The sequence below is a fragment of the Podarcis bocagei genome, assembly GCF_964188305.1.
Source record: "Podarcis bocagei genome assembly, chromosome: 6".
Classification (NCBI taxonomy): Eukaryota; Metazoa; Chordata; class Lepidosauria; order Squamata; family Lacertidae; genus Podarcis; species Podarcis bocagei.
This window is the reverse complement of record NC_138130.1, coordinates 28,048,954-28,066,239: the sequence shown is the minus strand read 5'-3', so window position 1 is coordinate 28,066,239 and position 17,286 is coordinate 28,048,954. Positions and strand designations below refer to the sequence as shown.

Below are 17,286 nucleotides of genomic sequence, written 5' to 3'. Positions count from 1 at the left end.
GAGGTTGCTGCTCTGCTCAAAATCCCATTAAGGAAATGGTTTCCCACACACACACCTCTGCTGTGCGTGTTCTAAAATGGGCAGCTTTACTTACACAGGTCCCAGAGCCCAGCGCATATGCAGTTGCCATTCCTGTACATGGGGAAGCTCCATTGGACGCCAAAAAGAAGTCATTGTGTTCAAAGCAATGTGCTGAAATTTATAGCTTCATGAAGTTGTGGATAGGAGCTTGGCATCTCAGAGGCTGATATCCTCTGAGAGTTATAGGAAGGCAATCACATGATTTTGAGTTCTTTATTTTTCCTATAACTCAGATGGAGAATACTGGACTAGATGGGATTCTTGCTCTCATGCAGCTACGCTGTATTTCTGATCACCATCCTCTTATAAATGACAGTTTGGGGATCTAGGACTGTAGTCAGAAATTCTTGAATGCCTGCAGTTTGGATCTATGTCAAATTTAGGCATGCATTAGTAGACGCTTAAGTTTCCTGTCTCAAACCGTTCATCTAAAAATAACTTTAACGTGGTCACATTTAATTCCAAAAGAGGAAACCTCTAGGGGGAAGAAGCAGGTTAGTTAAAAGGAAGTTGGAAGGGAGGATCCAATCTCTTCTGGATCTTGAAGATCATTTAAAACCACTATAATAAAAGCTTAGCTGGAATGCACACCACAGATTAGGAAATGCACAGCCAACTTCAAGAGGACGCCAGCGTGGTTAATATGCTAAGTCAGAGAAACCATAAAATGGCAGGACAGCGTATGACATTTATTGTGGGCTCAAATAAGTCATTAGCAGTGCAATCCTATGCATGTCTACTGAAAAGTAATCTCCATTGAATTAAATGGTACTTACTCCAGATAGGAGTGTATATCAGATGTGGAGACCCTTCGTCCCTGCTAGATGTGGCTGAACTACAACTTCCATAATCCCTAATATTGGCTTGCTGTGGCCGATCCAAGTTGTGATTCACTTGCACCTGGTGTATACAATTGCAATCTTAAGCTTTCCATCATCATCATCATCATCATCATCTGTATCCTTGCTTAAGAATATCTGCTGCCTGGTACCCAAAGGCTGCTTCTGATCTTCTGGAGCATTGGACACCAATCATGCTATTGCTGGAATCATAAGCTTGGTATAAAGAATGTCAGAGTGAAATCAGTTTTCTTCTGAATACGCGCAAACACAAGTTTCTCTCTTCCCCTGGCTGTTTTGGTTGTGGCACCAGGATTGTTTTTTTACAGAACTCTAAATGCTCTCTTGTGGAGACCTAGTTAAAGCATACTCTGCTTTTTGTTTTTAACCAATTATGTGACTTTAATTGTTTGCTTTTGTTGTATTTTTGTTGTAAACCACTCCAACCCTTTTAAATAGAAAAAAAAATAGTGTATAGATATCAAACAAAGTAAACTAGACCACGTCTCTTGTGTCCGATGGGGCTTATTCCCAGATAAAAGTGCACTCCTTATCTTTTAGCATCCATAACAGCTAATCTTAACGTAGTGCAAAATGTGAGAGATGCCCATCTCATCTTAGTCTAGGCAATCAGATAATACAAGGGGGGAAATGTTCTCACTCAGCCCAGAGCTTTAAAGTACTGAAATTAGCATCTGTAAAAAAGCCTTCAAGCTGAGACCACGATAATGCATGATTAGGAAAGCTTAATATATGTGTATCTATCTGCGCGCATAAAAATGAACTGAGAAGATTTTCACAAGCTTTAATGCTATGCGTGTAATTAACACGCTCCACTTTTTAAATAACTGCTGCCAAGCACTGCTGTGAAACTTCTAACAAGAACATCTGACCGAAATAGAAAATGAGATCACAGTTCCATGCTGTTAGATGTCGCTATCAAGAACAGTGGAAATGCTAAAATGGCATACAAGCTGTGAAAGAGTAGTTTGGAATGATATTTATTGGTCTGGCTTGGTGGTGGAAATGAAAGAACAGCGGAGGCTTTTAAGCCCCATGCAGTTTTTCAGGCAATGCCGATGACAGGTTAAAAATAGGGGGCTGGGGAGCCAAGTTGTTTAACTGGTTCATGTATGTCTGAACTTGGATAGCAAAGGAGCTCCATTAGACGAGACCACGAGAAGCAATATTTCATTGCATTTACTAGGAATACGATGCTGTTACATTAGGCGATTGTACTTCTTGAGCAGCCCAGAGTTCACCCCCCACCCCACCCCCAAACCCGCCTTTGCTTCCTTTGGGCCAATTCCCAACTGCACATGCAGGAAACATTAAGTCAGAATTGAAAGGAAAACACACTGCGGCTTGCCACAGAAAACAAAACGAAGAGATAATGCACATGTGCTTCATTTTAAAATAAATCTATGCGTGTTGGCTTTAATGTTGCTTTGGTTCACATCCTATGTAATGCTGTCCGGTCTCAGTTCTTTTTTGTTTCATTCCAGGAGGTGTACCTTTGCAAGCAAAATGCAATCGGCTGTGAGCATGGGCGTAGCCAAGATTTTTGCTAGGGGGTGCAGGCCTTTTGTTGGAGGGGGGCAGAACCTCAGTTAGCTATGTATTTTTATTTATTTTTGTTGATTGGGGGGGCAGCGGCCCCTCCCTGTCCCCTCCCCCCTTGGCTGCCCATGGCTGTCATATTAAAATGGTGGTTCATTTTAATAAGAGTTGTGATTAAAATTTGTGCATTTCCTTAACTGGCATTATCTCTGGTGGTTTATTTCTAGATATTAAATAGAGCAAAAATCCTTAATGTGTGTGAATGGATGCATGTGCGCGCACACAGCCTCTAACTGTTGAAAGGCCGGCAGTATTAGGTTTCTAAATCAGGTCATGCACACAGCCATCTGCATACTGATTCGGCAGCCAGAACCCTAGATTTTCAACTGACCTGTTCCTAATGTGAGCATTGCCTGCCAGCACCTTGTTATGTAGTGAAGCAGATTAAATTATGAGGTTTAGTGTGTGGCTTCCACCACACAGGGGTTTGTCTTTCATTCCTTCCTATGACACACATAAAAATCCAACTCCTCGCCCGCTATTCATAAAAAAAGATTTATAAGAAGAATTCACTTCTTGGATATCTATTCTATGATTCTCTTCCTCCCTCCCCCTTCCCCGAATTACACTCCATCCACCCCGGGATAGGATATGAGCCCAGGCTTTTAAATGGAGCCGGAAGTTACCAGCGCCCAGTTTTGGGACTTAATAAGAACATTTCAGTGGGGCGCGGGCGGCGCTGTAGTCTAAACCACTGAGCCTTGGGCTGGCCGATCAAAAGGTAGGCAGTTCGAATCCCCGCGATGGGGTGAGCTCCTGTTGCTCGGTCCCAGCTCCTGCCAACCCAGCAGTTCGAAAACACCCAAAAAAGTGCAAGTAGATGAATAGGTACTGCTCTGGCGGGGAGGTAAACGGCATTTCTGTGCACTGCTCTGGTTTCGGTGTTCCATTGCGCCAGAAGGGGCTTAGTCATGCTGGCCACATGACCTGTAAAAACTGTCTGCGGACAAGCATCAGCTCCCTCGGCCTGTAATGCGAGATGAGCACCTCAACCCCAGAGTCGTCTGCGATTGGACTTACCGTATTTTTCGCTCTATAACACGCACCCAACCATAACACGCACGTAGTTTTTAGAGGAGGAAAACAAGAAAAAAAATATTCTAAACGAAACAGTGGATGTATGATTTTTGTGGTTCATGCTGTGGCCACAGACATGTGATCTGACGGTGAGTTTGGTGTAGCCCAATGCATAAATCCTGAGGATCCATGTGGATCCATGCTTTGTAACCACATTTTTGCACCATTGCAGCCCCAGGCAACAGTGGGTGCGTGATTTTTTTGGTGCAAGATGTAGCCATGGACATGCTATGTGATCTGATGGTGAATTTGGGGTGACCCAGTGCAAAAATCCTGAGGATCCATGTGGATCCGTGCTTTGTAACCATGTTTTAAGTGGGGAGGGAAGGAAAAGCACTCAAGGGACAAGGAGCACGCGTGGGGGGGGGTGGAGAAGGATGCTGTTAATAATGCAGAAGAGGAGTATAAGAGGAGAAGGCTCCTCTCCCGCTTTACTCCTTTAAAGCAAGCAGGCTCTGTCCCTCTCTCCTCCCCACTCAGCGGCTCTTCTCCCGCTTTGATGTTTAAAAGCGAGCCACGGAGGAGGGAAGGAAGGGGAACCATGGATCCTCTGCTCACGACTGCAGCAGATCCCCCCGCCACCCGTAGGCATTCGCTCCATAACACGCACAGACATTTCCCCTTACTTTCTAGGAGGAAAAAAGTGAGTGTTATGGTGCAAAAAATACGGTAACTATCAGGGGCCCCTTTATCTTTTAAAAACATTTAAGCACATGCCTTTCCCTCGCTTGTAAGGAACTTCCTTGTGTGTTGCAGTTGTGTCACAGGGGTTCAGTTGATTGATTGATTGATTGATTGATTGATTGATTGTGCTTTTATATCACACCATTCTTCCATTATGAGGTCTCTGACAGGGTCCTAAAGTCCTCCTTCCTCTTTCCCGAAACCTAGTCAGTGCTTTCCCAAGTTTGGGAAAGGGGTTGGAAGGCTCTAGGATCCAGCCAGAGCATTGCTTCTCCTTCCCAAAGTCTGGCGTCTCAGCTGGCTTTGGGAAGGTGGGTTTGGGCAGAGAGGTGGGGTCAGATCTTTGCCTTGCCCCCTGAGCATGCAACAAAGCCATGTGCGACCTGTGGGTTCCATGTCAAAGTACTCTTGTGGCCCCACTTGGTATGAAAAGTTGGGCCGCTCTGTCATAGGGTTTTTTGTTAGTTTGTTTACAGTGCCCACAGGTTCTGTGGCAGAGAAGTCGATGTGAAAAGCATTCACCAACACTAGGGCACTGGTTTCAAATTTTCTAGAGCGCCTGAGGCAACATCTATGCAGTTCACGCTGCATGGCGAGATGGTCTTATTAATGGCGGTGGTCTCCAGGATTTCAGAGCATCACACTAATAATCCATGGAAACTGGAAATGGATTGAGCACTCAAGAATATCTCACTGAAGAACTGACAAATTCCCACACATTACTGAAAAGACTGTCTCGTTTTTCAAGATGACGTGGTACTTCCTTTTTTATGCACGCATTTGTTAGAAAGTTAATCTCTTTCTTTTACTAATGTTCTGGTTTCAGGCTTGCGATGAAAAGTGTAAAAGCATTCACCTGACATAGGCCTTTTGAATTGACTCATTCAAATGTTTTGGGGAATAGGATGGAAACATATTCTCAAAACAGTTAAGTAAATGCAAGCCCTGTGTGGGCATTCGGGTTACTCACATGTAAACAGGAGTGCAAGAGGGGAGCAAGCTCTAGTGTGTCGCCCTCATGCCAAGTTACAACTCTCCTGGAATTTGAGGGTAAACATTGAAGCAGGGAACCTCCTCTACTTGCGGCAATTCCCCATGCAATCCAAAACCCTGACTGGGGAAAAGAGATGTGCTGGAGGAGGCGGGGCTTGGCAGCATGCCCATGCTCACCCCCATATGTTTACTTACATGCCAGTAAAAAGAACACTCAAATAGGACTTACAGTCTTGGGTAGAACCTAAAAGGAATGGTATTAGGAGGTATTGGCTCAAGAATTGCAAGATAGATAGTTTCTCATTAAAATTCAAGCCAGATACATTTCCCCCACCTTACCTACAGCAGGAATTGTACATGGTTAGGTAGTATCGCTTGACTCATTTGGGCCTATTGTCGTAGTTATCGGCTGCTGTTGCTAGTCTCTCTCCAGTTCCTTCCTCCAGTTCCGCTGAAATTGGGTGGTAATTCATAGAGTGGATCCATGCCTGCCATCTCAACTGTTCCAACTGGAGACCTGAATCTTAACACATTCAGTTTTTGTTGTTATTTAGTCATTTAGTTGTGTCCAACTCTTTGTGACCCCATGGACCAGAGCACGCCAGGCACTCCTGTCTCGCACTTCCTCCCACAGTTTGGTCAAACTCATGTTTGTAGCTTCAAAAACACTGTCCAACCATCTCGTCCTCTGTCATCCCCTTCTCCTTGTGCCCTCAATTTCCCCCAACATCAGGGTCTTTTCCAGGGAGTCTTCTCTTCTCATGAGGTGGCCAGAGTATTGGAGCCTCAGCTTCAGGATCTGTCCTTCCAGTGAGCACTCAGGGCTGATTTCCTTAAGAGTGGATAGGTTTGATCTTCTTGCAGTCCATGGGACTCTCAAGAGTCTCCTCCAGCACCATAATTCAAAAGCATCAATTCTTCGGCGATCAGCCTTCTTTATGGTCCAGCTCTCACTTCCATACATCACTACAGGGAAAACCATAGCTTTAACTATACGGACCTTTTTTGGCAAGGTGATGTCTCTGCTTTTTACATTTACACATTCAGACGTGGTTGCAAATAAGATTCACCCATCCGCTCACAAATTGGTATCTTATCAGGAGAGAGTGTTCTGGGTTTTGTGTATCACCTGATGATAATCTCTCTCTCTACTGCAGAAACACAATAAAACATAGAGCGCTTGCTTCTGGAAATCCTCAAGGGAGCAGAAAAGGCTTCTCCTTGGAAGAAAACCATTTGCAAGTGAAAGGGAAGGTTGAATTCGTTTTCTAACAGGCTTCTGACTTCTACTGCACCAAACTGATTAGTGGACCCTTTCTGACACTCTCCCATCAGATGTCAAAGCGATAAACAACTACCTGACATTCAGAAGACATCTTAAGGCAGCAGTTCAGGGAAGTTTTTAATGTGTGATATTTTAGTGTATTTTTGGTTTCTATGGAAGTCGCCTAGAGTGGCTGGGGAAACCTAGCCAGATGGGCGGGGTACAAATAATAAATTATTATTATTATTATTATTATTATTATTATTATTATTATTATTATTATTATTATTATTGGTGTGCTATGACTCCTTGTTCTTGTGGAGGCAAAATGGCACCAGCCCTATGAAACGTGAGACAAATCCACGTTTTTACACTTTTCCCTGTGGCAGGAGTGGTTGATGCCGCTTTGAGAAGCTGCTGCACTGTGGACCTCTCCTAGATGGTGCGCGCTGAGACTTGCAAAGGAGTGTGGTTTTGTCGGCTCAGATAGCTTAGTATTGTCAGTTGTCAAAAGTAATGGTTTAGGGCAGTAGCTGTTGCAGGTTTTTTTTAAAAAAAACTTTTTTTATTCAAAATTAAAACAAAGCATATTATCCAGAAACATATCATCCTTATTCCCCCCATCCCCCACACAAAACCCACCCCCACTCCCTGACTTCCCTCAGTTCCAGTCTTTGATTTCTCTGAGAATGCTGTTTTCTGCATGTTACACAGTTGTATAGATCCTCAAACTATTTAGCTGATTATTATCAATAAAAAGTTTGTGAATGTTTATTCAAAGCCAGCCAAGGAGTCTAGTTTGCTTTGTTGTGTCTTCAAATACTTTGTAAAGGGTTCCCATTCATCTTTAAAGTCACAGTTATCCTTGTCCCGTAGCTTATATGTCAGTTTTGCCAGTTCTGCATAGTCCATCATTTTTTCTTGCCATGATTCTTTAGCTGGGGTTTCTTCATCCTTGTGCTGCTAGAACTCTCGTGGCCGTTGTCGCATACATGAAGATGTTTTTCAGCTTTTTCAGCTGGTGCAGTTTTAAGAATGAGATGGCATTTTAAAATTACATGCTCATTATTCTATGTTCCCAGTCAAATGTGATTTTACCGTGTGTGTGTGTGTGTGTGTACCTTCTCTGTCTCACTATGCACCTAATACAGTGCATATCTCCACATGGATACTTGATTAAAAAAGAGGCTCACTTCTTCCCACCTTTGTATGCTTTGTCATCTGTGAAGGGGAGGGGGCACAATAGAGCCTTAGATAATGTTTGAACTGGTCAGAGATTGTGTGTGTGTGTGTGTGTGTGTGTGTGTGTGTGTGAAGTGAGTACAGTAAGTACTTACGCAGGGGTTATGTTTTGGGGGTCGCTCCAAATTCGCATAAATAGTGGTACATCGGGTTACATACACTTCAGGTTACATACGCTTCAGGTTACAGACTCCGCTAACCCAGAAATAGTGCTTCAGGTTAAGAACTTTGCTTCAGGATGAGAACAGAAATCGGGCTCTGGCGGCGCAGCGGCAGCAGGAGGCCCCATTAGCTAAAGTGGTGCTTCAGGTTAAGAACCGTTTCAGGTTAAGAACGGACCTCCGGAACGAATTAAGTACTTAACCCGAGGTACCACTGTAGTCAAAGTCCATTGGGTTCAATGGCGGGTGGAGTTGCCAAAGTCTTCCCTTGACGCCCACTTCCTTTAAATTTTATTTTATTTTATTTTTTAAATTGCCAAGCATGTAAAGCTGAGTGCATGGAAGGTAAAAGTGCGTAACTTGTGGGTTTACCGTACTCCATTCCTATCAGTGTTGTTACCTCTTCAGGGGTTTTAGACAAGAGGCCGAACCCAAGTCCCCATTGTAATCCCATAGCTGAACCACAATACTAGGCATTTTAAATGTATATTCAATAGGAGTAAAAACCTGAAAAGTACTCGGGTATATTCAATAGAAACATCTCCTTTAGGTGGTGATTGCCTCCCAGCTTCCACAAGTGGGACAACATTTTAAGAATTCCAAAATTTAACCATGCATTGTTTCTCCAAATACGTTTCCCTAATTCTTTCCCTCTTCTTCTTTTTAGGAGAAGCTAAAAATCTTCCTACGTATCCAGGGCCAAACAAGATGAGGGATTGCTACTGTACTGTAAACCTGGACCAGGAAGAGGTTTTCAGGACCAAAATAGTGGAGAAATCACTATGGTAACAACATTTATTTTGACTTAAAAAGTATCCTAGCAGTTTTCTACTGTACATTTATTTGGAGTTCAAGATATCTTATTTTGCTTTCTGGAGAAGAACTGCATCAAGCTTCTGGCACTTATATAAATTGCCCAGTAGTATCTCAGAATCCTGGCATCTTGTATTTTTCCTTGTAAAAACACACACACAAAATGTTGTTTTCTTGAGAAAACCCATTCGGTAGGGCTGAACTAGATGTGATGGAAATTGCTGCCTTATTTGGGAGTTGCAGTTCACGTGATTTTTAAGAGTTGTGTGAGGGGGATACTGGGGCTGTGGTTGTTGGTTCTTCCAATCCTCTCCCCCACCTACAGACTGGGGTGGCATATCTGTAGAGAAAGAGCCTGCTCTGGGTATGAGCACTCATATTTAGAACCCGGTTATACAGGGTTTTGCATGGGGGGGGGGGCTTGTTTGTGTGTCACAGGTTCCCCTTTACAAATGTGTCCCCCCACCCAAAGTGTGGATTGCGGGTAGTGGGAGCGGGGCTGCCAGAGGCATGACAAAGGGAAGTGTAGTTGAGTGGTTACGGTTTCACTTTTTCTGTTGAAAATCCATGGAACTTGCAAATAAATGCTTCAGGTTTTTTCAGAGTGCTCCTATAGTTGTCTACTCAGAGGTAAGTCCAATTGAGTTCAGTGAATCTTATTCCCATGTACATGGGTGTAGGAGTGAATCTTTAACTCTCTTGTCAATTGAATCCTTCTCTCTCGCTCAGAGGATGAAGCTTCACGTATTTTTACATTTCAAAGATCATTAAAATGGCCCACAGGAGGGTTTATTGTCTTCATTGACGTCACTTTGCTGGACTAATCCAATAACCCTTTCCTATTGAGAAAATAAGTCCTTTGGGGGTGGAGGGAAGAAGGGGGGGAAATGTTATTTTTAGACATTCCTATAACATTAAACTGGTGCGTTGTAGCTTCTCTGCAATCATGATGTGCTTATTTCTAGCAAAAGCCCATTTAGCTCTCAAGATGTGATCAGGGAATGTTTCCTCTCCCCCCCCCCAGCATCACGTCTTTCTCTCTAGCATACCCTTTCCCACTAACTTAGCGAGGGCAGGGATGACCAAATTTGCAAAGCTCAAGGTGGCAATCTGAGAGTAAGCCCCACTGAACAGAGCAAATCATTATTTCGTGTAGACGTGTGCTGGATTATACTGTAAGAGCCTTTGCAGAAATCTGTGTATGGCAGAGGCAGCAGTTTTCACCAACATGTCTCCTCTGCCCCTTGTTGAAGCAATTTCCCCCAGGTTTCATCTAACTTTGCTTTAGTAATGCGATAACTTTCTCAACTGCTAATGACTTGTCCACGATGCTTATTTTTCTCTGTCTCCCACCTACACCTGTTCCTGACCCACCCACCCACTTCTAACTCCCCAGTGCAAAATACAACCCCCAGATTGAGTTCTCACATGCATTCTCTCCTGGGTTTCTTATGAGCTGAGAAATGGGAGTAGCGAAAATGGAATTAGGCAGAGGTGGGGCACACGGAAGTGGGTCTGCCCTTCAGTTTTTTTGATGGCCACACCTGACACTCACAACAGAATTTGAACAACTCAAGAGCAGGTGAATGCAGTGCTGACTTGACCCACTTTCTGAGAATGAACATCCTTTCCTTTTCAAGCAAGGGTGGAGTGGAGGAATCAAAAAGGAAAGGATGATTAAGGTTGTCTGTCACTACTTGCAGAAACTGCTGAAATGCATTTAGGCTGCAATTAAGCATAGTTATGTCCTGTTGATTTAACCGCACGTAGGATTACAACCTTAGTGAGTTTAAGAGGTCTCTGCAAAGTGCAGTAAGAGGGAACAAAAGATTTTGTTAAAGGTTTACTCATCGGCGAGACCATTTGGATCATCATGCTCAACTTTATATTTCAGGAATCAAAAGAATAGAAACTCCATCCCAATGAAAGAATGTGAATATTTGTTCACATCCCTTGCCACTCTTTCTCTCTCTTCTTATGTTGGATGCTTATGTTTTCTTCTTATGTTGGATGCTAAGCTCCATGAAGCAGGAACATATTCTATCTTTTTTTTTTAATGCTGTAAGCTTCCTGTAAGTTGCTATTGGTGTGTAAATAATTATACAACAAGTTAACAGGCAGGCAAAACTTTTTGTGGCTTGAGGACATACATGCTTCCTTCCACTATCTACTGCAGAGTAATTTTCCACAGCAGGCTGACAATAGCACATGATCCCTTCCTCTCTCTCTGTAGCTGTCGATGTAAGTTAGTGATGAGCACAGGTATCTGTTCCGGTCCATACCTCTTAACCAATTATTGACTTCAAAAGGTGGTGTGGAATGGTAGCTTCAAGCAGAACATGTTTTACCCTGGACAGATAACAGAAATTGCATCTGTTCTCCAGTTCCTTTAGGAACTTCGGCCGTGACTGACCAGTGGTAATTACTTAATGTTGCACTTCACTGGGGCAGATTGCAGACATCTAGGCATTCTTCACTCTGTTGGAATCAAAGCTTTAAGGAGCGCACATTCTGTTGCAAATGTCATTAAGGGTAGGGTTGTACAGACCGGAAGGTTTTGACATTTTTCCTGGGAAGATTCCACGTTTTTTCAGCCCTTTCCCACCCAAAATCCCATCCAAGACCCTTAAAAATGGAAGTGGGAGAGAGAAATGCTCCATCCATCTGCATTGCTCCTTCCTGAATTCTAAGGTGCATAGTGGCATCAGGTTATCCTTATTGAGTACTTGCAGGTAGGCAGATAGCCATGTTGCATGGTGCTGGAAGTGAGAGCCATCGGTCCATCTAGAGAGTCTGTGGAGTGTGCCTCTGGGGGTGAAGTCAAACCACTGCATTAGAAGCACCTAAGTGACCACACCGGGGCACAAGCCTGGGCAAGTGTGTATGGAGGTCCTGGGCTGCCCAGATGACAACAGCCGCCTCTCAGCCTTGCTGATATGCTCCAAAGGAAAAGAAAGCAATACATTTGGCACTAGCTGGACTGCAGGAGTTGCTGGAAGGAGGCATACAAGAAGCCGTCCAATTGTCTTAGGGACTCTACTCTGGATTTGTGTAGGGGACGCGGGTGACACTGGGTTAAACCACAGAGCCTAAGGCTTGCTGATCAGAAGGTCAGCGGTTTGAATCCATGTGACGGGGTGAGTTCCCGTTTCTCGGTCCCTGCTCCTGCCAACCTAGCAGTTCGAAAGCACGTCAAAGTGCAAGTAGATAAATAGGTACCGCTCCGGCGGGAAGGTAAACGGCGTTTCCGTGCCCTGCTCTGGTTCGGCAGAAGCGGCTTAGTCATGCTGGGCACATGACCCGGAAGCTGTACGCCGGCTCCCTCGGCCAATAAAGTGAGATGAGCGCCGCAACCCTAGAGTTGGCCACGACTGGACCTAATGGTCAGGGGTCCCTTTACTTTACTTACTCCTTAGCCCAGGGGTCAGCAACCTAAGGCCCATGGGGATCATTTAACCAGCCCATGGACCCCCGCCGTCCGCTCGGAAACCCCTGCTCGGTCGGCTCCTGTGTGATGCGCTAAACCAGCGCGGAAGAGAGCGGGGACCTCCTTCTGCGATGCTGGCCGGCTTCCCCATTGGCTGCAGGAAGCTCCTACAGCCAATGGGAAGCTGCGCACGCCTCCTCCACGCTGGAAGGAGTGCTGGAAATAGCGTTTGCGCATGCATGCATGCATGCATGCGTGCGCACACACAAACTCCGGCCCACCGCGAGATGTGCAGGACCGTGAACCGGCCTAAGCCACAAAAACTTTGCCGACCTCGCCTTAGCCTGTTGTTCTCCTGAAGATAACCTGCAATGAAGTGGAGGTTAAGGATCAAGAGTTTTCCTTCTCCTAGATGGATTTAACCAAGAAAATGGGTTTAACAAATGAAATGCATCCCTAATAGGTCAGCCAACCCAGTTGCAAATAATATAATATAAAATTAGACTTTCCTTCACTGAGAGTCTGGGGTTTTTTTTTGGCTGTATAAACTGCTTGGACCAAATCTGGAAGTTAAGTAGAATCATACATAAATATTGAACTCCTGTGAATAAGCATATACAGTGGTACCTCGGGTTAAGAACTTAATTTGTTCTGGAGGTCCGTTCTTAACCTGAAACTGTTCTTAACCTGAAGCACCACTTTAGCTAATGGGGCCTCCTGCTGCTGCCGTGCTGCTGCTGCGCGATTTCTGTTCTCATCCTGAAGCAAAGTTCTTAACCCAAGGTACTATTTCTGGGTTAGCGGAGTCTGTAACATGAAGCGTCTGTAACCTGAAGCATCTGTAACCCGAGGTACCGCTGTATACATTTGCCCATATGAATTATCAACAATGCCACGTGTTGTGAAGTTCTTCTGCAGAAATTGATTCTCTAGGTGTGTATTCTTTCACGTTGTAGCTGGTCAGTCCTCTTATGGCGAAAAGAAGAATACTGGAGAAAGCTTTTGCAAAAGCTGTAGCTTTGGTTCCTGCCTCCCACTTTGTCTAGTAGTTCTACTTGGCTCTGAACCAGACCATCATGCCCAACGGGTGAACTGCTTATGAAAGTGTGTCACAACAGGGCTGAAAAGATTTCAAATACCCAGAAGCTACTATCAAATATTTAGGAGCAATCACTATTCAGAGCTGAGAAAATGCTTAAACTAATCCATGAAAGCTTATGCCATAATAAATTTGTTACTGTTTTAATGTGCCACAAGACACTTTGTAGTTCATAAATTTCTAGTCATCCTGCCTTGCTTTTTTATAACCCCTCAGCACCTCAGATTTTTCCAGTCCTGCCAGTGGCGTAGCGTGGGTTGTCAGCACCCGGGGCAAGGCAAGTAATTTGCACCCCCTAACCCGTGGATTTGCGCCCCCTAACCCTAACCCCCAGGTGTTGCGCCCGGTGCAGCCGGCCCCCCCTGCACCCCCCACGCTACGCCACTGAGTCCTGCTATCCAAGGCTGGGTGGGTGTATGTGTATGTCCTCTCTCTCTCTCTCTCTCTCTCTCTCTCTCTCTCTCTCCCTCCCTCTCTTTCTCTCATTCATTCATCCTGCAATGGGAAGTGCTGAGGCGATCCAGAATTCAAAAGTAGCTGGATGAGCAGGGAAGAAATAGTATTGAAAGCAAAAGTATATTCAAAATACTAGGATTTACAAGTTTTAGTGTTGTCAGTATCCGTCTGTCTTGGGAGACGATGGAAAAGTGTGTCTTTGGGGGTAAAGTTGAACTGTTGGAGAGTTACAGCGCCTACTGTGGCTGTAGATAGGGGAGAGACATGTTTTGTTGCAGCTGGGGCAGACGGAGTTTTCCGGTTTTTGCTGCTGTAGGTGCACCATGTCGTTTCATCTCTTGCATTACTGTTGAATGCTGCTAATAAAATTCAAATGAATTTTGCAAAATTTAAAACACTCACATTTGATCTAAATTTCTTTTAAGAGATTAATTCCCTCCTCACAAGAAATTAATGTTAACCCGTTTATAATGAAGCTCTCCTGGGAAGGACATGAGTTCATTGCTGGAGCTAGTCCAGAGGTAAATTCACTCAAGAGTGTTCTTTTATGATTACTGTTTAAAGGATTTTATTCTCTGAACAGATCTTTTTGGCCACTGATAGGATTGGTTTCAGCTTCAGTAAAGAAGAAAAGCTTCAAAGATTCCACCATGTCCTTTGATATTTTGATGGGTTGTAGCGAGCATTAGAAGTAAATGGTGTTTGAATGATGTCCAGCAGCATTGAGGCAATCCCAGTCCCCTTGAGGAGGCTGGCTTCCTCCATTCTGCTCCCAGACCGCCCAGGCCAGTCCTTCCTCCCTCCAGGCTATGCTAGGTTGGCTGCCTTTTGCACCTTACGATAATGGATGCTGGCATTTCTCTCAGCGTCTGAGACTTGGGAGCAAATAAATCTGCAGCTCTTAAAAAATAATAATAATGTGTTCCAAGTGTGGGGGGGGAACGTTGCCCACCAAGACCTGCTTGTCCCAAGGATCTTCAGCATGATTAGGGGAAAAAATATTTGCAATTTTTAAAATCATTTTTCAGCCAAATATGGGGATGCCATATTTCTCTAGTGTCACGTGGGTGGCGCTGTGGTCTAAACCACTGAGCCTTTTGGGCTTGCCGATCAAGAAGGTCGGCGGTTCAAATCCCCACAACGGGGTGAGCTCCCATTGCTCGGTCCCTGCTCCTGCCAACCTAGCAGTTCGAAAGCACGTCAAAATGCAAAGTAGATAAATAGTTACCGCTCCGGCAGAAAGGTAAACGGTGTTTCCGTGTGCTGCTCTGGTTCGCCAGAAGCGGCTTAGACATGCTGGCCACATGACCCGGAATCTGTCTGCAGACAAACGCCGGCTCCCTCGGGCAGTAAAGCGAGATGAGCGCCGCAACCCCAGAGTCGTTCGCAACTGGACTTAACAGTCAGGGGTCCCTTTACCTTTATGCATCTCTAATTTTGGCTGTATCTTTTGTGAAACGCATGTTCTTTATTCATTCTTCTATGCCCCCCCTTTAGAATGATGCAGCCTGACTGTTGACAGTTTTGTAGGGAACCTAGGATTCAACATTACAGCAGCTTCAGTGGCCTTGTTTTGCTTGTCCATGGAGTGAAAAGGCAAAAATGACTTCCCGAAGCCGCCCCTTGTTCTCTTTAAGAATGCTACCTCAGAGTTCCCTTCCTGAGTTTGGGAGAGTACTTTTTTTGGTGGGGGGTGTGCTGCTGCTGCTGCTGCTACTTCTTCAATGAGGAAGCTTATTTGAGACCTGTTGAATTGGCAGGATACATCTCTCGATTTCTACCATGGATCAGCAACCCTAACTGAAGCCACTTAGTCGCTAGCAGGAGTTGGACTGAGGTCATGGGTGTATGAATGGAAGTGTCCCTGAGTTGCAGGAGGCACCTTTTCCACAGCCCTGTTAATTTCCTTTATATTTGCATGTAGCTCACAGTTGCTAGGAAGTACTTTTCATTTGTTCCAAGAGAATGAATCAGGCATTTCTAAACATTGTAGACCAGTCAGAGGATGTAATATTTTCTGTGGCATTTTAATGACTTTTTTTTTAAAGCACACTTAAAATCCACATGTAAGCAATTCTGTTTGGGATGCTCCATTATTATTTTTTCTTCCTCATTTCCATCCCAAACGCAAGTAACACAATAAACATCAAGTCTGCTTTTTAAATCTCTAGCTGAGAATTAGACGCAATGTTTTATGACTCCTAAACGGAGTGAATGGTTGTCGTCTGAGAGACTGAATGTTTTGAGAGAGCTTGTCATGCAAAATGTTTTAAGCGTTATTAAAGTTTTAAGTTCCTTAAACCATTTTGGTTAAGGCGCCGCAAGAAGCCACTTACTACTGAGAGTAATTCCATAGACTCCGTCAAGAAGTCAGTTGTGGGATTTACCTGTAATTGCTAAATTTCATTAAATTTCTGGGGTTAGAAGATTAACTCTGACAAGGTTTGCAGTTAAGGAATGCAGACTGTTACACCCACATATTTAACCGTTTTCTATCATTGCACCTGACTAATACTTCAATTAAACTGGATCATCAATTTTTTTTTAATGTATACAAAACTTAATGGGAAAAGAACCTTTCACTGTTTTCCCAGCCACAGCTCCTTCAGTTTCTGTGAATGATGGCAACGACAGCTGTTGACAAGAGCAGCAGACACAATCAAGATGAGAAATAACTTTCAAATTAAAGACAGATTTGCAAATAATCCTGCAAAAATTCCTGGCTTCCACTTGCTGCTAATTTGCTTGTCCATATACACATGGAAAATGAAGTGGATTTTGATTTTCATTTATGTCACAAACGTACATTCGGACATTTATTCTTATATCCAGTCTTCGAAGCAGATGTCACATTTCAGTGCATTTCCTTTCCTTGGGGAATGGATGAATAAATAAATTGTGAATTGAAATTTAACATTCTGCCCCAGAAATGTGCAGTCATCCTGATAAAGATGAATTTGAATTATCAAGGTGCAAACAAATAAAATGTTGAACTAGGTCTCGTTTTGATAGGCCATTAATATTGCTTAAAATTAAGGGCATGATGCAGCGAAAGCTAGGCGCTTTTAAATTCCATTGAACATCCAGTAATTTTAGTGATTTTCCCAGAAACAAGTTAATGTGAGTTTGTGCCCAATGAGTGCTAGTTATCATTTCTTTACAGTTCTGCTGCATAACTTTTCAAACAAGTGAATATAATCATTGTAAAATCTGTAACAACCTGGAAGCCAGAAAAAATGTATATGCTGTGCCCCGCCCCCCACTCCAATGTGCAATAACATGATTCCAACTTATTGACTGCTATCAATGCTTTACAAATAATATTCAGGTTGTATATAGATTGTTAGGATATATTTTAGGACAACTTAGGCCCCAAATACCTGAGAGACCACCTCCTTCCCTATCTCTTATCTCTGGGGTGGTAAGATCAACAGAGGGGTTAGTTGTGCCACCCTTAGAAGTTGGAATGTATGTGACATGGAAGATGACGTTCTGTGTGGTAGCTCCTCAATGGTGGAATTCCCTCCCCA

At 43.9% G+C, this 17,286-nt stretch overlaps 1 protein-coding gene across 1 annotated transcript in view; it reads left to right on the top strand.

Moving 5' to 3' along the window:
• The window catches only part of RASA3 (RAS p21 protein activator 3), a 130,064-nt gene that overhangs the window by 41,281 nt on the left and 71,497 nt on the right, over window positions 1–17,286 (top strand). Inside the window, exon 2 of the mRNA XM_081198343.1 lies at window positions 8,629–8,746. Coding sequence (XP_081054469.1) covers window positions 8,629–8,746 — 118 coding nt within the window. The remainder of the gene's footprint in view (window positions 1–8,628; window positions 8,747–17,286) is intronic.